General features: G+C 43.6%; 1 protein-coding gene across 1 annotated transcript in view; it reads right to left on the bottom strand.

Annotated features, from left to right (window-relative positions):
- Nucleotides 1–26,199, bottom strand: part of LOC105518845 (DIS3-like exonuclease 2) — a 405,890-nt gene that overhangs the window by 90,622 nt on the left and 289,069 nt on the right. Inside the window, exons 11-12 of the mRNA XM_011952002.1 lie at nucleotides 20,321–20,433; nucleotides 9,221–9,328 (exon numbers count right to left, since the gene is read on the bottom strand). Coding sequence (XP_011807392.1) covers nucleotides 9,221–9,328; nucleotides 20,321–20,433 — 221 coding nt within the window. The remainder of the gene's footprint in view (nucleotides 1–9,220; nucleotides 9,329–20,320; nucleotides 20,434–26,199) is intronic.

Genomic DNA, 26,199 nt, shown 5'->3' with positions numbered 1-26,199 from the left:
CTCCCAAGTAGCTGGGACTACAGGCACGTGCCACCATGCCCGGCTCATTTTTTGTATTTTTAGTAGAGATGGGGTTTCACCATGTTGGCCAGGATGGTCTCGAACTCCAGACCTCGTGATCTGCCCGCTTTAGCCTCCCAAAGTGCTGGGATTACAGGCGTGAGCCACCATACCTGGCCCCTCTTTTCTTTCTTAATCACAGGATTTGGGTCACTCTTCTGTAGGCAGGTGAGTTTACTGCACATACTCTGGAATATCACTGTTCAGAATGTCAAGTTAAATACAGTGCCAACACCGACTGAAGGCGTATTACTGGGAAAAACCTACTGAAAAAGGAGTAAATGATTATCTACTGAAGCATCGTAATTCAAGGCCCACCTACTGTACTAAGTAAGACTGGAAGTAGTCTAACACTGGGAGTATTCTTATACCTACTACTTCTAAAATCTCCCAGCACATCTGGGAGGAGTGCATTGTTCAGCCCATTTTACAGTTGAGAAAACAGGCCACGAACTTGTCAAAAGTCATACAAACTCCTAAGTGGCAGCCAAGACCAGATCCAGTTAAAGACAGACCCAAAATCTAGTGTTACTTTTATTACATTTCAGGTGAAGGTCATAAATTAGACAGAGGCAGATGATGAAGTAAAATAAACCAAGTATGTCTCAAACACGTATCAACTTTCTATATTGATACAAAAGTATGACCACCTCCTTTGAAAATTATTCAGTTCCATTCAAATGTATTTTTAAATTTATCCTCTGAAAAATGTCAGCACCTCATTTAGATATATCTCTGGTTGAAAAAATTGCAAGTGGGGTTAATTTATAATCTTAAATAATTAGGTACAAAATCACTTCTGCAGTAGCTCCAGGCTTCTGTATGCAAAATATTTTGTTCAAAAAACATATGAGGAAGAAAGAAACCTTTTCCTGACTGGAACAAAACCAGGCTGCTTGGAGTGACGGTGGGTGGGAGGCAGAGTGGATTTTGGCTGCTTCTTAGAGCTACGAACACAGGGTAATCATCCTTAGTAGGGGCAGCCCCGCAGTGAGAGAAGTCAAAGGTGCCAAGCAGCAAGTGTCTGAAAAGGACTGGGCTGAGAGAGGATGGGCTGGAAGAGAGCAGAGAAAGGCAGGTCATGCCTGTGGTGGAAAGGACGCCAACTTGCTAGGGAAGGTCCTAGCAACTGCAGACGACAGAGACAGTGGGGTGGCTACAGCAAACAAGGGGCTCCTCCACAAGCCCCAGCCCTCGCACTAGTGCCACTATCACCGAGCAAAGCTCAGGCTTCCCCTGAAATAGGAAGAGACAAACACAGTAAGATTAAGGCGTGAATATCTAGACTGAAGCACCATTGCACACAATCCACTTACACCCAGCGGAATGCTCGCTTTCGCTTCACAGGTGGCTCACTGCAACTTCCGCCTCCTGGGTTCAAGTAATTCTCTTGCCTCAGTCTCCCAAGTAGCTGGGACTACAGGCGCCCACCACCATGCCTGGCCAATTTTTGTATTTTTAGTAAAGATGGGGTTTCACCATGTTGGCCAAGCTGGTCTCGAACTCCTCACCTCAGGTAATCTGCCCACTTCAGCCTCCCAAAGTACTGGGATTACAGGTATGAGCCACCACGCCCAGTCAAATATTTGTTTATTTATTTATTCATTCATTTATGTTTTAGAAACAGGGTCTCGATCTGTTCTCCATCTGATCAAGTGATCCTCCTGCCTCAGCCTCCCATGTAGCGGCAAGGCAGAGAGGAATTTTGATGTGGCAAGGGGGACTTCAGCAGTTGAAGTTGGCTAGCCTCTCTGGTTTCCAAGAAGAAGAAATGAAAAGTACTTGGGAAAATGATGGGTCTTAAAGGAAAGAGGAGTGGAAAGCAAGGCTGAGGTTGAGGAACCCAAGAAAAAAGGCTTGGAACCTAGTGACAAAAGGATTCCCAAGTAGCACTAAAGGTTCAGCTGAGAAAGCCCGAACTGGTACACATCATAGTTTTACAATGTCCAATTCTCAGAATGGAATGAGTTAAGCAGGGAGGAAAAGATCTGCTCAGCTACAAGGAAGAGGCAGAGGCTTGAAGGATATGAGAAGATGGCAGGTGGGGAAACTCAACCTTGACTGATGTCAAGTCCCTGGAGCTGGGGAGAGGGCCTGCAGCACAGCAGAGAGCTCAGTTATACATAAAAGGCAGCTTCTCTCCTGTGAGCAGCAACGCTCCAGGACATGAGAGGAGAGGCTGTTGCAAGAAGACTCTGGAGTCTATACATTTCTAGCACAGAAGACAGGCAGAAAAGAATGAGGAAAAAGTTACCATTATCAGGACATTTTATCTTTTATTCTGAATGACAGATTGGAAAGTTTTAATGGAGAGACAAAGCTTAAGATTCAGAAGGATCACTCTGACAGCTGTATGCAGAGGAGATGATGTGGGGCAAGGGCAGAGGCTGCAAGGACAGTCAGGAGGCCACTGTATTTGTCAAGGTGAGACAGCATAGCTTGGACCCAGGTATTAGTGCCAGTAGTTAAGGAAGGGGGCTGATTCTGGAGGCATTCAGAAAGCAAAGCAGCGATGACACACTGGCAGACTGGATGCAGATGCAGCACGAGAGAAAGACCAAAGTCAAGAATCACCCCATGGTTTTTGACCTAAGTAAATGGCTGAAACAGGTGACTTCCATAGTACACTCTGGGTCCTGACTAATCCTATGCAGCACACAGCAGGGATGTCACAGGAGATGCAAACTGAGGAGAGCTAATCAATTGTGAAACCCTTCTTTTATTTTTCTGATCTTTGGCCCTAAGATTCTAAGGTTCTAAGGTCTAAGGACTTAGTTACTAAGTCAGAGAATAAGGCTCTCACAACCAACATGTGAGAAATATGCTAAAAATAAATTATTCAGCATTTATTGGCCTAAAAGCCTGAGCACTAGCTTAATGAATGCATACATGTCCAAGATTTTCTTGTGAGTGTTTAAAAAAAAAATTTAGTGGGCGTTAAGGAAACGTTGGAACAGTCTTTCTATAGCTGACCACGCCTGCTCCAGAAAGTAAGCCATTCCAATAGACTAAGGAAAAATACACAGCTTTCTCCACTTCAACTCCAGGTGAGACTGGTGGCTACGTAGCAGCTGTGGCATGATGCTGTTGGCCCCGCTCTGGCTCCTTCTGAGTTCAAGCCTTTATGCCAAGAGAAGTCACCACTGCTTGCAAAACCAGCCTCAGACTTTGGCCACACAGGCTTCAGAGACCCTCCTCTTCATCACTGGGTTCTTGATGCAGGGCTACCCCTCGCCCGTTGGCCTTCTCTGGCTCCCTGAACCTCCCATCTGGCTCTGAACTCTGCTCCCCCGGCCCTTGCTAAACTCAAGCTTTCCTTGCCAGTGTCTTGAAGAAGCACCATCCCTTGGATGTGAGTCTGGAATCTGACCTCTCATTTCACGCATCTTGACTGTGGGTAAGAGATACTCATCCCAGGACTAACCAAACAGGTCTACCTCTCATGTGGTTGCCTGGTCTGGGTAGGGTGTTGGGATAACCACAGCATAAAGAGTGTGGTTAGTGGGCTTTGCCCTACAACCCTGTGTCTAGTCCAAACTCTCATTACTTCCGATCTGGCTTGGTTTGCACTGAGGCCCACAGCCCCTCCTAGATCCTGTGCCTACTTCACACCTGCTCTCTAGTCCCTAATGCCAGTGGCCTGGGCACCAGACACTACCTCCAACAGAAACTCCAGAGGCCAACTGAGTTACAGTTTGCCACTTTCTAGTGCTTCTTTTATGACGCTCATATTTTAGAAGCTCATTAGATTGGGCAGCTTTTTATTTCTTGGGTCTGACTTTGGCAGGCATAATTCAGACTCAAAGTTCTTTTCTGTTGACTCAAGTTAGCTTTCTTCTATGGGCTTTTATTTTCTGTTTAGTTAAACTTTCACAAAAATAAGCATTTACAAAAATATAAAAGCTACACATGTTTTCAAAAAACATTAGAAAATACAAAAAAGTAGAAAAAATTACTCATAGTTTTACTACCCAAACATAACCACTATTGGCATTCTATTTTATTTCCTACTCGTCTTTTTCCATTCATTTTTTCCCCTATGCATGCTCCCACCCCCACCAAAATATGATTGCTGGCATACTGTCCTCATAATTCCTTGTTTTCGGATAGCGTTTGCCTCTTAAATCTTAAAAAAATCTTTAAAAGGGTCCTTTTTTTTATGAACCAATATTTAAGAGCCATAAAAACCAAATGCAATGTGTATAACTTGTTTTGATCCCAATTCAGGCAAATCTATGGGAGAAAGCAAGGAAATCTATTATGGACTGGGTTTAGAACAACACCAAGGCATTAGCAGTCACTGTTAGGTGTGCTGATGGCATTGTGCTATATAAGAAAGTGTCCAAAATTTTTACAGCTTCATACTGAAATATGTCTGAGCAAAATGACATGTCTGTGGTTTGTTTCAAAATACTTTGACGATGAAAAAAAGTTTTGATAGTAGTTGAATCTGGGAGTTGGAGAGGATGGGTTTATTGTGCCCTTTACTTTCATGTATGTTTGAAATTTTTCACAATAAAAATATTAAAGTATACATAGTTCAAATAGTTTTAAAGTCTTGTTATGAAAAATAGCAGCCCCCTGTCCCTCTCTGTTACTTCCCAAGAGTAACTACTTTAACCTCTTCTAAAAGAGTATTTGGGTATTAACTTTCTATATAACCTGTCTGCTACTTCCTGATTTTTTTTTTTTTGATGTTATTTGCAAACTTTTCACTACAGAAGATAATTTATTTTTCCTTCCATACACACTCCCTCCCCCACCATGCCCACATAACTATTCAAGTCCTTAATCCTCCTAATACATGATAATGATCAGAATTCATTCTATCAATCTACTATTATGGTTACCTAAATACTAAGTGTTACTTTTCTATACAACTTTTTATTCTCACTGGAATTAATAACTGTCTTTTTATCGGCTTGATTTCTATGTGTGCTATGTATATTAATCTACTCCAAACTTTCCACCAACTATTCATTTGGTTCTCAAGGTATGGATCATGTACCCCTAGGGATCCCTGAGACCCTTCCAGGAGTCCAGGAGGTCAAAACTATTTTCATAATAATACTAAGGCAGTGTTTGTCCTTTCCACATGCTGACATTTACACTGGTGGCACAAAAGCCCTCGTGGGTAAAGCGGCTGCCTTGGTGCAAATCCGACAATGGCACCCAGCGCATCTGTGGCTACTGCACTCCAATACCTCATACTTGTATCGAACAACTGAATGCTCTGACCAGAGGAGTAAAGATTATTAATTTTATGATGTCTCAACCCTTGATTGCTTGTCTTTTTCACTTTTGCTGCATGTAGAAGCACGCTGGTGGTCTTGAGGAAAAGCATTTACATAACTGAGTCGTGAACTGATTGCTCAGTTTATGGAACAACATTTTCACCTGAAGGAACAACTGACACACAAACTATAGTTATTTAGACTTGGGTATTTTGGGGAGAGTGAGCACACTCTCTGGTGTTTGTTTTGTTTTTGTTTTTGTTTTTGTTTTGTCCACACGAGGTCTCACTATGTTGCCCAGGCTGTGTGATTCTCTTGCCTCAGCCTCCCAAAGTGCTAGGATTACGGGCATAAGTCACAGTGCCCAGCCCCCCCCCCCTTTTTTTTTCTGAGATAGAATCTTACTCCTATTGCCCAGGCTGGAGTGCAGTGGCATGATCATGGCTCACTGCAGGCTCGATTTCCCAGGCTTAGGTGATCCTCCCACCTGAACCTCCTGAGTAGCTGGGACTACAGGCGCATGCCACCACACCTGGTTAATTTTTGTATTTTTAGTAGAGACAGTGTTTCAATATGTTGCCCAAGCTGATCTCGAACTCCTGGGGTCAAGCAATCTGCCCGCTTCAGCCTCCCAAAGTGTTGGGACTACAGGTGTTAGCCACTGTGCCTGGTGCAACCAACTTCTGAGAAACTATTAAAGTCTGGTGTAGCACAAAAATGAATAGCCACAATTATCTGAAAAAGTTATTAAAATGCTCCTTTCTTTTCCAGCTACATATCTACATATCAACCAAAACAACCGATTCCAACAGACAGAATGTAGAAGCCCATGAGAGGATCCAACTTAGTGTCTTCTTTTTTCTTTTTCAGATGGAGTTTCGCTCTTATTGCCCAGGCTGGAGTGCAATGGCACGATCTCAGATCACCACAACCTCTGCCTCCTGGATTCAAGTGATTGTCCTGCCTCAGCCTCCCAAGTGGCTGAGATTATAGGTGCCCGCTACAAGATCCAGCTAATTTTTGTATTTTTAGTAGAGGTGGGGTTTCACCATGTTGGCCAGGCTGGTCTTGAACTCCTGACCTCAAGTGATCCACCTGCCTCGGCCTGTGAAAGTGCTAGGATAACAGGTGTAAGCTACGGCACCCGGCGCTTAGCATCTTCTTTAAGACAGACCTGAAGGATAGTGTAGTAGGTTCCACAGGGATATTGACTATCTGGCCCTTTACAGGAAAAGTCTGCCAGCCCTGATCTAAGTGATTCCTTCACTTCTTTCCTGTATTAGATTATTTGTTTCCTGGGTCCCATGTCTTCCTCTTTCTTCATTTACTCCTCCTTCATTTTGGTGAAGCACATCCTCTGGTGGCTTCCTGAGAAAGGGTATATGAGATGGACATTTTTGTTGAAGCCTCGTATGTCTGAAAAAGCCCTCTCCTACCCTTTTTATTGATAGCTTTGTTGAGTACAGAGTTTTGGCATGGAGATCACGGTCCTTCAGAAATTAGAAAGCTTTGCTTCACTGTCATCTAATTTCTAGGGTTGTGGTAGAAAAGTCTGAAGTTATTCTGATTTCTGATTTTATTGTATGTCTTTTCTTTGTCCACAGTGTTCTGAAATTTTATAATGATGTGTCTTGATGATGTGTCTCTATACCTGTGCTAGGCAGTGTGCCCTTTCAATATGGAAAATCATATCTTCCAGGAATGGGGCATTTCCTAAAATTATATTGTTGATCATTTCTTTTCCTCTGTTTACTTTGTTCTCTATTTCTGGAATGGTCATTGAACAGATATTGTGTATCTTGGACTAGTCCTCTAGTTTTTTGTCTTTTCTATATCTTTCTGGGACAACTCCCCAACTTTACCTTTCAATAGATATCTTGAATCTCTAATTCTTCTAACCTGTGTTTAATTCCCAAGAGCTCTTTTTTTCCCTCCAAATGTTTCTTTTTTAAAGTATCAAGATTTTGTGATATAGCCACTTTCTTTTTTAAAAAAATTCCCTAAAGATATAAGTGCTAATTTCTTTTCCCTGCTAGTGTGTTTCATTCTAGTTACTTTTTCCTGTGTGTTTTCTTCATTTCCTGTTTGTTTACTTTTTTCCTGTTTGTTTGTACTCCAGTTGAATTATACGTATACTTAAGAGCCCAAAGGCTAAGTGTAAATTCTGGACAGTGCTTCATCAAAGTAAAATAAAGCTATTGTTGAATCAATGCATTAGTAATAGCTTCTCTATTTCATATTAGAAGCTTCTTTCGGGTTGTCTCTTCATACATGGAAATGAAATCCTAAAAAGCTCTGACTGTGTGGGTGAAGCTTATTAATAGTCTGTAAACTTTACCGTAGGGAGAGACAGCTGGGCTGTTGATTGGGAAACTCTTAAGGTTAGTATCTTTATGTTTTTATTCCTCGCTATTCAGATTCCTCAGAGATTTTTCCACGTCCCGACTCATGGATATAGGCCTGGCGACCAGAATTCTGGGGCTGGCAGCAAAAAGAAAGCTGATACTCTTAACATTCAGTATGCCAACAGTCACTCAATCTCCCCCAAGGTGTCACTGCCATCAAGCATGTTTGATGTCCTCTAGTTCAGATACCTCTTACTCTACCCTGTCTAGAGAACACATTTCTGATCTTCCGCTAAGTCACAGGAGGGGCGATTTTTAAAAATAAACTTTCAATACTGTTGTTAGCCTCATTCTCCCCCACCCCTCCCCCACCTTCTAGAATTATCTGGTACTGTCAATTTCTAAATTGTTTAGGGTTCTTCTGCGTAAACCGGGTTGTTTCTTGGCTTTCTCTATTGCTGGCTCAGGATTCAGCTTTCTCAGGACTGCTAAGTCAGTTACACTCATCCATCTGCTACCCAGATTCCAAACTTTTGTTGCTGTTGTCTCCTCTCCCACTCTCTTTGTCCTTGTGGGTTTATGTCTTAAAAAAAAATCCCTTTACTGTTGTTTTAGTGAGGTTTTGGGAGGGAATGAAAGTAAATGTGGGTATTTGATCCTCTATCTTTATTTGGAACCTCTTTATAATTAAATATCTTTTTTTACTTCCATTTAATATTACAGTATAAACACTTCCCATGTTCTTCCATGGTCTCTGTCAACAACTTCAATAACTGCATATATTCCATTGAGAAGGCACCAGAGCTTACTTAATCAGGACCCTACTTCTGAATGTTTGGAGTTGTTTCGGTTGCGGGGAGGGGACTAGTTTCTCTTTCATGTATTTCTCTCCTATCGCTCCCTATGATATGCATAGGCACATCCCGATAACAGGCATAGACATCTTTTTCCCTATGCTTAGGAATCCCTGCTGACATCCTTCTCTCTGTTCTTGGTCTGTGGTTTCACCACCTTGTGCCTTGATTATAGCACTACCTTGCTAATTCATCTTCACAGCTCCAATCATCCTGCATGACGATGCACCACTGACCTTTCTACAATCAGCTTTCTCATGACACTTCAGAGGAACCCTAACACCTACAACTCATTTGTGATTCTTCAGTTTGATTTCACCCCACCTATGTAAATTTCCCACTTTACCTAACGTCCACCTCCAAACAGGCTCTGCTCTCCTAACTGCAGGCTGGGCTGCCCCTCCTGCCTTTGCCAATCCTCATTCAATCCCACTTACACCCTGTCTCCTGCATTAGCCTCCCGGGCATCACTCTGCTTACTCAATTTCTTCCTTCACCTGATAACAGACATAACCTGTTCAAAGTGCTTAGGGTCAGTCTTGCCTTCTAAGTGGGGCCGACGGCTCTTCTGAGGCAGGGACTCTGACATTTCTCTATGACGGCTGCTCCATATCTCCCTTGTCCTGCTACCATGGCACCAAAGCCAGTGCCAGGCACATGGTGAGTACTTCATGACTCATGGAATGGAACAGGGGTAAGTGGAGAAAGAAAACGTGTAAGTTGTTACCTTGCCCTCTGGAGTCAGTGTCCAGATCACAGAGAAGGTCAGCTTGTCAGACATGGGGTTGAGGCTGCACAGCTCCTCACACAGCAGCCTGGGAAGCATGGGGACCACCTGTAAATAGAGCACAGGCCCATGAGCACCTTTCTCCAACCTGCTTAAGAGAAGCCCAGCGGGCAGAGTTTTGGTGAACAGCTTCAGCTTTTCCAGAGTAAGCCAAAGATGGAGGTGGCTCTGTTCCCAAAGACTCTGCAGAAAGACCACACTATTGTATACTTTTCCATGTGCCTCTAGAGTCAAATGGGAATGTGAGCTGGGAAAGTGAGGAGAACTGGCAAAGGAAAACAAAAATCACACTGCAAGCAATGGAAAATAGCTACATTGTATTATCTACTAAACCTGAAGCTCCAGACTCAAGAAGTACTTGTGATTTTGGATATAAGTACTCCAGTTGAATTATACATATACTTAAGAGCCCAAGGGCTGAGTGTAAACTCTGGACATGATTTCGTTAAAGTAAAATAAGCTATTGTTATTGCTGAATCAATGTTTTAGTAATTGAATATACCGCAATTTACCAAATTACATTTTGGAACATTAAGAGAATACTTCACTAAAATATCACTGGAGTGATAAAACTGAAAGCGTCATACATCCAGGTTTCCCAGATAAACATTGTGATCAAGTAGTTATCCATTTTCCCTTTTTTTAAGCCTAAATCATTTATTCTCCCTATTGTTCTTTCTGTTCCATAATAAACTGAGTCAACGGTATATACTCTTTAATTAAAAATTGTTTTTCAGCTTCCTTTCAAATGATGACTAGAAGTGGCCCCAAAATATTACTTATTTTTTTCTAGTACTCCAAAGATGAAATGAATATCTCTACCTGTATCTCCTGAAGATACTTCAAAAACTCTCTCCTATCTAAGCCTATCTGTTCCTTTTCCCATATTTTTCTTGGGACCATCCACCCCATCTCTCTAACTAAAACATCAGCAGTACTAGCCATTTACTCAACACACTTACTATGGCCCACTTTGGCCTGCAGTGTTGAGCATGGATAACACTGAAATCCCATGCTAGGTAACTGAGAAGTGATATGCAAAGGGCGGCCATGTTGTAGTTGAGGTACATTTAGCAAATTATGTTTCTTTATGGGCAGAAACAGAACAAACCCCAGCAGCTTCTTATTCTGCATGAAGTATCTGCAACTGTACTCTACTTTAGTAAAGTAAATATCTTTGGTATGGAATAGTAAATTCTAGAACTCATGGCCCAAACCAGTAACAAATAATTGGCAATTGTTTGATATTTCTAAAAAATGCCACGTCTTTTAACATCTGTATGAAACCTAATGACTACCTGATATCTTTGGTAATAGCTTTTCCTAACAGCCTTTGGTAACAGCTTTTACTGACAACTACTTTTGAAATTTTTTTCTTGCATTACTTTTGCACCATCAGTTCAGACAATACTATATTTTTTTTGCTAACTTATTTTGTGATGCATTAGAACGTAATCCAAATATTTAACATTTTCTTGTATATGTCAAGTGTTTTATAAAATGGTACATCTTCACCTGTTTAAAAATAGTGCACAAAATGGAGAAAGCTTCAATATGATACCATCTCATGGTTGAATGATAAAGATTTCACATACTCACCCTTTGGGCTATCCTAGGGACTGAATTGGCACCCTCCCTGCCACCCCCAACCCCACCCCGCAGTTTTATGTTAAAGCCCTAACCCCCAGTGTGACCTTATATAGAGATAGGGTCTTTCAGAGGTAAGTAAGGTTAAATGAGGACATGGGGTGGTGCCCTGGTCTAACAGACTGGTGACTTTATAAGACGAGAAAGAGACACAAGTCTCTCTCTGCATGAGTAGGCACAGAGAAAAGGCCATGTGAGGCCACAGCCACATACAAATGAAGAAGAGACCATCACCAGGAACTGAATTGGCTAGCACCTTGATATGGGACTCTGGCCTCCAAAACTGGGAGAAAACAAATCTCTGTTGTTTAAACTATGGCATGTCACTATATAGAAGCCTGAGCTAAGACAGACTACATCAAGTTTGCTGGGTGTGCATTCTTGTTTTCTCCTCTGGGCTGCATTAACAGACAGTTTGTTCTATCAACTGTATTTTGGTAACTGGCTGCTCAGCCACCCAGCGTGCTTGTTGCAATGACATTAGTCCAGGGTGTAATGCCTTTTGTACACATAGTTAGTGTGTCTTCTATGTGTTCAAGGCAATATCTTACTTTAAGTCACAAAACTGAGCATCTGATAATGCATTATAGTTCCTAACTTCATATTTTAGTGTTTGTTAAAAGAAAGTCATTATAACTTGGGCCAGAGCTAGACCATGGAACAGAAGGAAAACACTGATGGAAAAACTAGTGAAATTCAAATAAAGTAAGGAGTTTAGCTAACAGCAATATTCCAATGTCAGTTTCTGAGTTAGGACACATGAAGCATAGTCACGTAAGATATTAACATGGAGGAACTGGGTATGGGACCACTCCGTACTACCCTTGCAAGTTCTCTGTCAACTGCAAGCATTCCAAAATAAATGAGCTCATTAAAAAGAAAGTTACTGTTTTCATTAATTGGTGTTGTGTTACACATTTAAATATGAAATAAATGTATGCTAATTATCTAGTGAAAAGCTGATCTGTTTCTATATGTTGGAATTTGGGGTTCGGATATAATTTGCAAAAAGGGCCTCACCACTTAAAAAAATACAAGAAGGTCTAAAGACCTCTTTACCAATAAGTGAAGAAGTATAGACTCAGCAGCAGCATGGTGCAGGAAAGACGCAAAGGCTTTGCCACCTTTCCTGCGGGCTTGGGGGCTAATCCTGGGCCGACTGCTTCTTGTACACTTTGGGCAAGTTAGTAAAATTTTGAGTCTTGGTCTTCTTATTGGTAGAACAATACTGAAGACGCTCAGTGAAAGTCAGCTCACTGGCCAGCCCATGGTGTCCAAGGTGTGCTGTCACCGGGCTCAGCATTCCCTTCAGCCTTGTGCCCTGGCCCTCTCCCGGGGCACTGGCAACAGCAGTCACATGGGCCTTCCCGCTGCACCCCCTTCACCTGTCTGTGTGCTGCTCCAGCTCTTGCTTGTGCTGGTCCCTCTTTCTGGAACACCTTTCTAGACATTTTACATCTGGCAAACTCTTGTACATCCTTTCAGATTCAGCTCATTGCCACTGCTAAAAGGCTTATCCAAGATCCCCCAGGCACAGTGTGTGCTGTATTTTATACACCTCCCCTGTTCTTTCAAAGATGATTTGGGGCCATCCTACGCGGTCAGCCACTTACTCTATCCTCCCTGCTCTTCAGCTGCATTTACCACATTCTCCTAATTGCTTCTTCAGGTGCCTCGAGTGCCACGGACACTGAGACCTCAGGAGCAAGGGCCAGGCCTCACTCCTGTCTCTCTCTACACCTGATGCATGGTAGGCACTTCTAGTGTGTAGACAACTGACTGGCTTCTGCCTAGGAGATGGATCACCTCTTTTTTTCTATGTTTACTGTATCACATAAAACATTTTATGAAATACACTAGAGGCTTATATTTAAGCATCTCGACAAAAAAACTTCATAAACAACTAGTATTTTAAGTACAAGCTACACTGTTTGGGCTACTACCTCCTAAAACTTATCAGCACATGCAGTGATTGTGCAGGCTATAAAAATTGTGTGGTGTCCTGTATCTTACACAAAAGACATTTTATTAATCACACTGCAATGGTCAGTTACCAATCTAAGTGCTCATGAAAAAGCTAAACTTTAAAACTTTTTGGTTAGTATAATTATATTTAATTTTCTTTTTTTTGAGACAGAGTCTTGCTCTGTCGCCCAGGCTGGAGTGCAGTAGCATGCTCTCGGTTCACTGCAAGCTCCACCTCCCAGGTTCATGCCATTCTCCGGCCTAAACCTCCCGAGTAGCTGGGACTACAGGTGCCCACTACCATGCCCGGTTAATTTTTTGTATTTTTAGTAGATACGGGGTTTCACCGTGGTCTTGATCTCTAGACCTCATGATCCACCTGCCTCAGCCTCCCAAAGTGCTGGGATTATAGGCGTGAGCCACCACGCCTGGTCCCTATTATATTTAATTTTTAAGAAGCATTCCTTATAAAAGACATTTACCAGGTCTTAAAGCAGAATTGAGTTGAAATTCTCATAGAAAACACTCTTTATGTTTATATAGTTTTGTAAATAGATGGTTATTCCTCTGTGTTTCAAAGGAAAAGGAATTAAGAGGTTACAATCACATTTGTGGTTTGGCACATCAGTCTCTCATAAATGGGGCCTAATTCCTGCCAGCGTCACTGTGAATGTGCTCTCCCACAACCCCAGGCACAGCAGGATCCCTGTGGAGCAGGGCTGGAAAGGAGAGGCAGGCAGCCCCTTCTGATCAGCTGCTTTCTCCAATCCAAGTCCCGTATGTCAGAGGGAGACTCACCTGGACCATGGCGTAACAGTCCATGCACACAGGTCAGCTACGTGAGGCCTGCCATGGTTTCTGAGAGCCTCGGGGCCAGGGTGATAAGTGTGGAACACCATGTCTCACTGGAAAAGAAAGGTCTCTCCAGGAGTTGGGAAATTCCTGGCTATCATTAAAACTGTGCAAATGTTCACACATTTCCTGACCCCTTGATCCTTTTCCCCAGTCTTATCCTATCTTGTCCTCATTAACTTCGCTATGCAGTGTGAACCACAAGGATAATTCCTTCAAGGTTCTTTATTTCCCTCACTTCTGCTATCCCAGCTCCACAAACCCCATGATCGATCTTATAAATCGGCCTTTCCTACTTCTGCAAGTCCTCACTGCGCAGTGACAGAGAAAATTGCTGGGCCACGTGGAGGTGAGTTGCTAAGCTGTCTTAGTTCTTACCTCCATGAGTGTTGGCAGGCCTTTCACCCGTCTTTGTTAGTTCCTTCCCCACGCCCCTCAGATGAGGTTCCAAAATGTTACTACTCTCCTCAGACCTCTTACCTGACTGCCTTCTCAATCTTTCTCAATAGAAAACCTCAACTCTTCTTCACAGAGAAAACTGAGATCATCAGACTCAATCTGTTGCAAGCAACCTACCAGCTCTTTCCTTTGGCCAGTCTCCCAGGCCCACTCACTTTACATGTGTGCCCTGGTCTCCTGCCATCTCACAATGAGGGTCTTCCATGTCCAAGGCCTGGCCCTCTGGCCTTGTGACTTCACATACCTCTACAATGCCCTCTGGACACCAGGAACTGGATGTCCCATGAACATTTCAAACTCCACATGGAGAAGACAAAGTTCAGCATTCTCCTCCCTTCTTCACCTGTTCCACTGTCTACATTTCCTACCTCTGTTAAGAGCAGCGCTCTGTCTCAAGTTAAATAAGCAAGGAAGCAAACGACCACCACTCCCTCAAAACCACCAAAAATCAAAACACCGCATCCATGCCTCACCACACTCCTCACCCCTGCCCCCAGAACACAGCTGAGGATTAGCCTGTGATTCTTCACTCTCCTCTCTCTGCCTTCTATATCCAATCACTTTCCAAGCCTAGATCTGACATTCTAACTCTCTCAAATGAGTCTTTTCCTCTCCTCCTTCCACTGTTCAAGTGTGGATATGTCTCTCTTCCTCTCTCAGGATAAAAATCAGTGACAATTCTGGAGCAGAAATTATTCTAGATAAGATTTGCTTATTCTCCAGACTTTTGCATCTTCTTACTAATCTCCACTCAATGATAATCTGCAATTCCATTTATATTAGGACACACTGCTTTACCTTCCCAATAGTTAAGGAGCTGAATTTAGTAAATGGACTTTTGCATGTCCTGTGGATGAAGGAGGGCCTAGAGGGTTCGATGGGGCCAAGGAGTTTTTGGAAAAGCCTGGACCCTCAATGTTCAGTGGCTAAGGTCACAGGTGGCCAAGAGTTCCCCACGGGGAAGCAGGAGAAGAACCCTGTCTCCAAGGGGACAGCAAAGATAACAGTGGGAAGCTAACTTCTCCATTTTCCCTGCCCTTTGCTTCTCCCTACTTCTTCTTGTGTGATATGTATTGCCAGAATTGGGAAGAAATTGTAATATGTAGTAAATGAAATGCTGCTTGTTCAGAATGTCCATTTGGCACTAGGCTAAAGACATCCATTGTTCTAGTTCTCCTGGGGTCCAGTTGGACATCACCATATCGGTAAACTCTCATAAGATTTTGTGAGCAAAGATCTCTGTGTTGGGGTACTCACTCAGAGTCTCGAGAGGATGTGATTGGGGGGAATGGCCCTGGTACTGATGACAATTTTCCTGTCTCTGGCCTTGCTATCCTTCAACCACACAGTTGCTAAGGTGATTTTCTATTTTGGTCGAAGGAGATCGTATCACTTCTCTACTTGCCCTCAAAATCCGAGCTCCTTTGGCTACCACTCCAGGCCTCTCTTTGTAACCTCATCCATGGCTCTCTCTATAACACACACCCCAACAATTCCAAACTGCATTCTGCTCCTTGAACATTCTATGCTTTTTCTAGCCTCTGCCTGGAATGCCCTCTCTGCCCATTTTTTATCTAGAAATTTTCTACTCAAAATGTGAAACACTGTTCAAAACACAATTGCTTTGTGAAGTCTTCTTGGCCCTTGCAGAAGCTCCTCTCCCACCACCAGCCCAGGCAGATACAACCTCTCTCTCTTCTCTAACACCTCCTCACCTTTGGGGCACTTCTGTACCTGAAGGTAGCCTGATGCATTGCAAGTGTTTGCTACCTGTCCACCTCCTCTGCTTCCTCAGGGCAAGACCAGAATCTGTCTCATCTTTACATCCCTGGAACATGACACACAGCTGGTACTCAACAAATACCAAGGGGATGAAGACTGATAAGGACTTCAGGCAGCAGAAAAGGAAACGGGGCTTGAAGGATGCTAAGCCCTCTTAAGCATGCTTTGGGGCCAGGACCAAAGTTGAGTCAGGGCAGAGCTTAAGAGCTGGCCATGGAGAAAAGGGACAGTGATGATAGGACACTGACTTTCTAAGCATTCTGGACCAGGTCTTGAGAGAGTAGAGAGAAATTGATCATTTGGGTAAATACACTACTGCCCAAGGCAGCTGGGTGGGGGTACCAACAAGACTATAAAATCTTATATTAGTCTCAGAGAGCAGAAACATCTGCTAAAGCCACAGCGGGCAGGCTGGCCAAGTTCAGCAGCAGGTTAGCCAGGACAGCCCTGTGACCAACACAAAGGGCCACAGAAGGGAAGAATCAATCATTCAGGCAAGGAGGAGCAGGAAGGACTAGCAGTGACATGCGAGCCAGATGCCCACAAGCCAAGTCATAGGGGCTTCTCCACCACCTGGAGGGGTTGCAGGGCCTCTTCTGCCCCTTTCAGCCCAGGCCTTTGCTGGCTCCCCACCCACACCCGCTCAGGCCTTCAGTGCGATAACCCATTGGCCATCTCAGCCCATATCTGCAGTCTAAGAATTGGTGACTTTTACCCCTTTTCTCTGAGGACTTCGAGGTTTTAACAACAAGGTACTCTCAGCTAGCTCCCCACTTACACACTGAAATAACTTAAAGGAAATAGATTAATTCACTTGCCAGCCAACATCTTTGTTTAAAGAGTTTTCTTTTCCATATCAACACTTCCATGAATTCAGAATTTGATCAACTCTTTGCTACACAGTTTGACATTAACAAAACATCAACAATCTGACAACCTGCTGGTGTCAGAAAGAAACATCTTAAAACTCTTTGGACTCTACATTAAGACAGGCTTCCAATCCCAATCTTTGATCTCTATTATAAAGCAGTACCAATAAAATATCGTAGAGATTTATGGGCGAACTTTCACTTGAGCTGTTTCACACCTAAAATAACATGAATGCTTGGGCCAGTAGGCAGAAAATTTAGGTTTAGGTTTCAACTCTTTAGGTTTTCTTTTACTTTTAAAGCTTAATTCGCTTATTTTCTAAAATTACCATAAACTTTGTGATTACAATATATTTATCTCCCAGAGAAGCCAGTTGAGAGGCATTAACTGAGCGAATGTTGTGTCCTTCTGAGAAGGACAGGCCAAAGTTCAGGTGGGCAGCTGTCCCCTGCCCTAATGGAACCATCTTCTGTCAAAAAGGTTTTTCCTGATATTTAAATGGACACTATTTAAATTTATCTTTTGTCCTGAGTATATCCTATTGTTAACAAGAATAACCAAATACTTATTACTGTGAGCAAAATCTCAACAAAAAGAATTTCATTTAAAAAGTCAGTGAGATGGTATTTGGACCCAAGACCTGTTACGCTGTATACTGTCCTATTCCACAGGTTAATCCCCCAATTACAGTTTAGATAATGAGCTAAGATTGCAATTCTGGCATCAGTCACTTACAGATCTGAATGAAATCAGTGCCACATGCCCTATAGATGGGAAACCAACTGGAACCCCAGCCCCTCTTCCCTGTGTGATGAAGCTGGGAGAAATGATTGTGCCAAGTGAGAAAGCTGAGAATCTGGAGAGCGGAAACGCAGCTCATCCAGCTTTTCGGAAGACCTTTATAGGCAAAGTAAAGTGAAAACAGCAGAAAAGTTCCTGGACACAGTCCTTTAAGAAACAAAACCGAGTAGGAAGAAAGGTCAGAGCAGCGGTTCAAAGGAATCAGAGCACACAGCTGCTGCTGTCCAAGGTTGCGGGCCGGCGCCACTTGTGCCTGCCAAGCTAGAGGCAGTGCTGGGCAGCAGACGCATGCGGGCCCTTCCTCCACCCAGCTCCCCGCTTTCACAACTCAGCAACAGAGCCCCAACTCTGTAGTCCCACAGAGAAATTCTAGAACTGTGACAAACACAAAACCAAAGGAAACAGAAAAGGAAACACGCTTAATTACTTAACCCAATTTGATTTTTTCATTTTCTGATTTTGAAAAGTAATTCCTGGTTATAAAAGGAGAGCGCAGCAGCTGGTGCTTGGGGGTCAGGGAGGAAGCCCTGTGTGCTTAAGAGATACTTGCAGGTCAGAAGTTTGTGCTGCATTCTCTTAAGCTGCCTATACCTGCCCAGAGCTTGGACACAGGTGTCACAGACATTGTGAGGGGCCGGGAGTCAAAGGGAAGTTCTTAAACACTGCATTGAGGCTTAGGCCAGCCACAGAGGTCAGGTAGGGACACAGTATGTTTGACACAAGCAAAGTCTGGTACGGAATTCCCCCTGCTCAGATGAGGACACAGCTAGCTATCCTCACTAATTGGTCACTGAAGGTGACCTGAAAGACCTGGGTCTTTCAGGCATCACTGTGCATAGAGATTACCTATTGCCCATGACACCGTTGCCTGGAACGGGGTTTTGATGATCACACAGCTTCTGACTCAGAATTTCCTGGCTCTGATCAACTCTGTCTTCCTCTCCATTCACTATTCTCATTTATGGGATGGCGGAAAACATGTACATGGTGGTTCTGATCACCTAATGTGAATGGCAGGCAAAGCTGTACTTCTGAAGAAACCGGCTGTCCAATTCTCCTGGAGCAGGTGGAGCTAGGGTTTTGCTCAAACACTCTAGGTTTCAGTAATACAGAGAGTACTATCCTGGGGCAGGGGAGAGGAGGTACCAGGTCTTCCTAGGTAGGACCTCCCCTTACTGAAGGCGGCTATGGCAGATAACAGCTCTGGCTTTCCTTTGGGACAAGACAGCCCATCTAGGCTAGCTCCCTTTGTAGCAGAAACAAAGGGTCTCAGACAGGGTGACTTCTACCATGGGGTGGAAGACATCACTGTCAAAAGCTCAGCTCAGCTACATTGGGGGAACTAAGCTTGGGCCACAGGCAACAGGATCTTCAGCCCCTAGAGGATATGGCTGCATTCAAAGCCTAGACTAGTCTCTTCCCTTTTGAGAGGTTAGTTTTCAGAGTGGACAAGTTGAAAACATGAGATGAACTCTCAGTAACACTTGGTAAATACCAGAAATCTTAGAAACTTTTGGGTGTTCCTGGATAGCTTTTCCTCCAGAAGTGCCAGTACCTTTGTGGACATTAAGTAGGCACTTTGCTGGAAGTGGAGCCCAGAAATTCCAGAATGCACTTATGGTGGTGCATTCTAGGGTGGACGATGGGGATACTCCTCTGACCTTAGGGCAGTCAATGAGCAAATACCAGAATCATGTCCTAGTGCGTGGGTTTGCGAGGCAGGTAGCCTCAAGCTAGTATAGGTAGAATCCCAAATTGGACTGCCAAATTTTAAAAAGCTAGAAAGGAAGTGGAAGTCCAGATATGGCCAAAGAAGGAAGATGAGCAAATGAGCAGAGGATCAGAGGAGGGAAAAGAAGAGAAAGAAACCTGGCAGAATTCATGAACCACAGTGTGGAAGGCAGAACTTACTCATGCTTGGTCTCATTAACCCCTGTCTCTGAGGCCTACTGCAGTGTCCACCAGATAATTGGTGCTCAATATATACTTGTTAAAGGAATGGATTCTCATGGTTACCATTGAATGTGCCAGGTACAGGTACATAGAATAGAAGGGATGTTTTGAGATGTATCTGTCCAATCCCTGCATTTCACAGATGAGTCTAGGGAGTTCTGTAGACACTTAGCAACTAACCAAGAGTGGTGTAGTCAGGACGAGAGGGAAAAGCTCAGACTCCTCCTCATCTCCCTTCGCTTTTCCATCTCAGAGACTCCTATGGCTATCTTGTAATGGGCAGGTCAGGACCAGACTGGCTCCCACCTTTTAGAACAGGGGTTGAAAACATTTCCTTAAAGGGCCTATAGTAACAGGAAATCGTCATGCCACTCTGCTGAAGTAGTATGAAAGCAGCCACAATACATGAACAAACGCATGTGCCTGAGTTCCAATAAAACCTTACAAAAACTAGTGGCTGGTGTCGGCTGAGTTTGCCAAGCCCTGCTTTAGAAGAATCGTTTGAAAGCAGGTATTTTCCTCCTTTCTTTCTGAAGTTGAGTATCTGTCAGTTACTTATATAGCAGGGCCACTCCGGGGTGAGGCCTCGGATGAACACCTGTGTCTTTCTTTGGCTTCTCTTTCCGGAGAACGTCATAACAGCGAGCACACACTTTTCCAGGGAAACAAATAAACAAAGCAAGAAAAAAGAAACTGGAGATGGATTTTTACCTTTTGAACCAAGTAGACACTTGTGGCCCTCTCAGCAGCCACTTTATCCAGGTCGGATCCCTCTGGAACAAAGTAACTCACGTCGGCAATGTGAACTCCCACTTCGAAGTTGCCTGTAAATGCACGAGAAGGACTATCAGGCTGGCATGGAAGGCCACAGCATTCCCTCCCAGAAGTCCTTTCCTAGAATGTATGTCACTCCCAGAGGCCACAGGACCTGCAATGTAGGTCCAGTCTTGCTTTCTTCCTTCCTTGGCCACCTCCCCCTGTGACCTGCACTACTGTTGCCTTCCTCATTGTATAGCAAAAGATGATGAAATTGTCTTGTGAATAAACAAGATTAACCACTTTCCCAAGATGTTTCCCATTTCTAAAGGCTTCTTATCTTTGAGTAAACATAAGAAGATATGGCTCATTCTGGGTGATGAACAAATCCTTTTAGGTCACTAGAAGTGAATTAATCCCCAAATCTTGCAGAAGCAACCTCTTGAAAGCTCTGCCCTTCCTTCCCATTCCCTCTGGCCACTGCCCTATTCAGCCCACACCTGGCTGCCCTACCTTGTATCTGTGCCCCCTCACCTGGCCCTCCACACTTTGCTGTGATCTTTCTAAATGTGGGTCTGGGAAAGGTACTTTAGCTTGTTATTTATGTCCTTGCAGGGTCACACCCCAAGCAACCTCAGCCCCATCCTTCATATGTTCTGTATGCAGCTGTCATGGGAAACTTCTTTCCACTCCCTGAACAGATCTTCCCTCAAGACATTTAGACGTTGGCTTGACTCATACTTTTCCCTATGCTTGGGATAGTCTTAATAGGATCTGCCTATCAAAATCTTCCTTACTTTATTTGGGTCAACTGAAAGAGAATCCCAAAACAAGAAGAGATTCCTCTGCCCCCCTCCCCCTGTTTCCTCCACCTGTCTGCCTCTTCCAACTCCCCACCACCCCCCAACCCCATTTCCTCCACCTGCACTGTAAAGCAACTACTCCACACCTGTTGCTGCTTACCGCAGTCTTTCTTCAGAGCTCTCAGCACTACCAGATATCACAGCATATCTCTATCGGCTTGTGTGTTTGTTATCTCTCTCCCTACTATGTAAGCTCCCTTACACAAAAAGTAAGGTCTTTTGTGTAATGTTTACTGTTGTACGCCCAGGGCCTGGAAGAGTGCCTGGCACATAATAGGTTCTCAGGAAGTACTTGCTGAATGAATGAATCAATAGTCAGTTTATCTTTTCCCTCTGGTAAAGGACCCACTTTCTTTTTCCTTTTAGAACTGCTTCTTCCCTTCCTAGTGGAGCTGTCTTTTAACAGGCCCTGCCCTCCCTATCAGGTTTACTAGAGAGTTGGTCAGATGACCAAGGCTGTTAGAACTGTACCTTAAATGAGGGAGGGTAGTTAGGTTATAAACTTAAGATTTATTCTTGAACATACTGTAAATCATCTATCAAATATAGCGTATGTGAAAATAAAAATATACATACACATACAAAAGTATATACCTATGTACATACTTACGTATACATGTATGTGTGTATGAAAATGTACAAAATGAACAGATTACAAAAAAGAGTATACATGTAAAATAAGTATATAGGCTGGGCATGGTGGCTCATGCCTGTAATCGCAGCACTTTGGGAGGTCAAGGCTGGCGTATCACTTGAGGCCAGGAAATTTGTGACCAGCCTGGCCAACGTGGCAAAACCCTGCCTCTACTAAAAATACAAAAATTAGCCAAGTGTGGTGGCACACACCTGTAGTCCCCTCTACTCAGGGGGCTGAGGCAGGAGAATTGCTTGAACTTTAGAGGCTGAGGTTGCAATGAGCTGAGATCGTGCCACTGCACTCCAGCCTGGGCAACAGAGCAAGGCTCTGTGTCGAAAAAATAAAATAAATATACAGTTTAAAGATACACAATGGGCAGAGAGAAACACATGGAAGATACAAGCATAGTGTTGAATTTGCTTAAGTTGAACAATACACTTGATAAATGATATGAACTCTAGGAAAGAGGGTCTCTCTCCTGGGATCCCAGGCACTAAGGACCACATAAACCTGGAGCTGCCAGGAAACATCTATGCTACATAACCATGCCAATATAGAAAATAATAGTCTAAGAAAGAAAAGAAGAATTATGACCTCATTTGAACTTCAGGATCCAGCTGAGCCTGAAACTAGTCTACCTGCGGACTTGGCAGTTAAAGAGTGAATCAATTCCCTTTCCATTATGAATCACTGACAGAGTCCTGACTCACACCCAGGTTGGCTCAGAAGAACTTATTAACGCAATACCATTTGCTTCTTTGGTGACCTGAACGATGAGTACTAAGGTATCACACATTTTATCTGCAAACTGTATAGCTACTTATCATCCTCCTACTCCTTCACTGGGGGATAATTCTTCCCTCAGTTTTTAAAATGGAAAAATGCTCAAACATGGGGTGCTTGAGAAAAGGGGTTCAAGCAAAGAAAAGAATTTAAAATTCCTTATTCTTCATCTGGTGTGACACTCAGAGACCACCTTCCTACAGGGCATTCTTCAGGTTTTTCCGCCCAATCCTGTAGCTGTAATACATAAAGGAATACTTAAGTACACTTAAGCGATCCTGGCTGCTATGGGGTAACATAACAGATCTGTTTCCCACAGAGGAGAGGGCTGTCTGGAAAGCTGAGAGGAACCAGCATGACTCCAGGCTTAGCTGCCTCATTCTGACAGGCACGCAGCTGTGTCGCTGGGTCACTGGGAGCAGTGAAACCTGCCCTGCGATCGAGGAACTGAACTTTACATGAATTCAGCCAAGAGTCTCAGACGGCTCAACTTCCAGTTTTGATATTTCAAGTATCTAAAACCAACACTTAGGGAAGGTAAAATAAAGAGTCTTCTTTTGAAGTCAGCATTATAATATATTGGCCTACCAGGTAAATATTGACTAAAGGACAAGAGAGAGGATTATTACATCATGATATAAACCATAATTTTAAATTCAGTCTCTGTGTTACTACACATGAACTTTCTGTCCTTAGTCAAAATTGACAAACTGACAAAGAGTTCATTACAGGAGATAAAATACGAAGAAAGCCAATCAAAACATATTCAAGAGGCTTAAATTTCACTCAGAATTCCCAGCAGAGCCTCTGAAACCAGCAAAGAGAAGCCCTCTTATTCTCTGCTTTGGATCTTTTTTATGGAAACCCTAAGTAAATATTTTATTATATATGTTTACATAATGTGAACTTGCAGAACTCTTGAGGTGGTGGCACTGAACTTTTTATTCTATGAAAGAGAAAACATAAATCCAAAAGTTACATGGCATATGCTGCCAAAATGTTTAAGACAAATTTGATATTTTAAAAGATACTGTCTTTCATATAAAAGCATTCTTTTAAAATATTTTTAAATTTAAAACTTTCATCTGCCAGGGCTGAGTCTGTGTGTTTAACGAGCAGTTAGAGCAGAGAGAGGAAGGATCCCCGGGGCAGCCATGTCTGGCTCACTTTGCCCAGGGTCCACAAACTTAGATGAGTATAAACACTCCTTTGAATGAACTTGACAGGACATCAGAACTGCTTCATCCAATTAAAACACTAATAGATTATAAAGCGGGATTGAGAAACGATCTCTTTGAAGCCAGCCTTCCAACCAGTGCAGCCACTTCCCCACAGTGTCCCTGCCAGGTGGCCCCTGCTATATTCGCAAGGGTGGGAAGCTGACATCTTGAAGCCACCTGCTGTCTTTTCTGAAGAGCTCTGGTAGGGGAAGTGCTTCCTCACATGGATCCTCTAGTTTATGCCTGCACTAGACATCCGTGAGTGGGGACCCCTCCACTGAAGGAGCTCCCAGTCTAATGAGGCTCGCAGATACACACGTGTCATGACTCAAGTGTATGGGAGTAAGCTGAACTGCAATCAGTGAGAACATCCGAAAGTGTTTTGTGATCCATAACAACTACATAAATGTAACATGGACAATGATGATCATAAAAATAATAAAGACCTGTAATCCCAGCACTTCAGGAGGCTGAGGTGGGTGAATCACCTGAAGTCAGGAGTTCAAGACCAGCCTGGCCAACATGGTGAAACCCCATCTCTACTAAAAAAATACAAAAATTAGCCAAGCATGGTAGCACATGCCTGTAGTCCCAGCTACTTGAGAGGCTGAGGCAGGAGAATCACTCAAACCCAGGAGGGGGAGGTTGCAGTGAGCCAAGATCGCACCACTGCACTCCACCCTGAGCAACAGAGTGAGACTGTCTCAAAAAAAAAAAAATAATAATAATAATAATAATAATAATGATAATAAAGATAGCAGGAGTGATTATTTATTAAATGTCTCCTCTGTGCTAGGGGCTCCACACACAAGCTAACTTTGACTACAGCTATGCAAATCGTTTTGCACAGATGAATTATCTGAGATGTAGAGAGCTTCTCAGTCACTTTTCTAGTTACCTAGCTAAAAAGTGAGAAATCCCAGATTCAAAACCAGGTTGGGTCCAGATCCTTTGCTCCTTTTATTACCCCTCGCCATACGCTGTCACTGCAACTCCAAGACAAGATGATACAACCCAATTTTTCATCTCAGTGGGCCACAGCTCAAAATCTCTCCTTATCTCTCATAACTCCATGGAAGCCACATTCTCAGCTTTGGATTCAAAAGTCCTGGCAGAGACTCTTCCCAGCCATGTTCACAGCCACACTCCTGTCCCTGCAGGCTCTTTTGGTTTCCACTGTCAGTCTCCTTAACCACTTGTAGCAGGGCCTGACTATAGAACAACCACTAAGCCATTAACTCCAGTTCTATTTAATTATATGAATAAGCTCTTTAAACCACTCCCTTCTACATTTCTAGCTTACAGTCATTTTTAGCTGGTAGTGCAGAGACTGTCTGAACGACTCAAGAGGCCTGCGCCAGGAATGAGCAGGACCAGGGTGGCCACCTACTACAGGTGGGGCCTTCCCTTACCAGCAGTGAGATAAGGGCCTTCCAGACTTGGGTCACTTCATTCACTTTTACCCACTGCTGAGACTGGACAGTGGTTACAGTGGTGACAGAGGCTCTTCTTGACATCAGAAGGACAGGCCTTGCATAAAGTAATATTATGTGTTGTGATAGATATTTGTTCCCCCCAGTCTCCCCACCCACTGCCAATTCACATGTTGAAATTTAATCCCCAATGTGATGGCATCAGGAGGTGGACCTCTGGGAGGTGATTAGGCCACAGAGGTAGATCCCTCACAAATAGGATTAGTGCCTTATAAAAGGGACCCCAGAGAGCTCTCTCATTCTTTCTACCATGGAAGGACGCAACGAGAAGGTGCTGCTCTATGAACCAGGAAGTAGGCCCTCACCAGACCCTGGATCTGCCAGCATCTTGATCTTGGACTTCTCAGCCTCAAGGACTATGAGGAATAAATCCGTTGTTTTAGTTCTTTATGCCACCTAGTCTACAGTATTTTGTTACAGCAGCCTGAATGGACTAAGGCACATGTGACGCCTGGAAAGCCTTTTAATATACTTCATCAGCAAAAAATAACTTTGTCCAGGTCACGTGTAACCTCTGTGCACTAAATCCAAACCTTTGTAGGCCTGACCTTATAGCAGCATCTGAAACCTGGTGATTCTGCGCCCTCCCCACCCCCACACCTTGAGACACTCCTCCTTGGCTCTGGGCCCCACTCTGGGTGTCTAAGCTCCATGTTTGCTCCTCTTCAAGTTTCTTTGCCTCTCCATGTCCTTTGCGTGTGGTGTGCCCAGCCTCTGTGCTCTGCCCCAGGCTGCCTTCTCTTCTAATTCCACCCCTTCTCTCTGGATTGTCTCACCTACTTCCAGGGATTCAAACCTCATTTCTGTGCTTTGGTCTTCTAATTGTATATCACCAGCT

Source organism: Colobus angolensis, unplaced genomic scaffold (assembly GCF_000951035.1).
Source record: "Colobus angolensis palliatus isolate OR3802 unplaced genomic scaffold, Cang.pa_1.0 Scaffold33, whole genome shotgun sequence".
Lineage (NCBI taxonomy): Eukaryota > Metazoa > Chordata > Mammalia > Primates > Cercopithecidae > Colobus > Colobus angolensis.
This window is presented reverse-complemented; position numbering and strand designations above follow the sequence as displayed.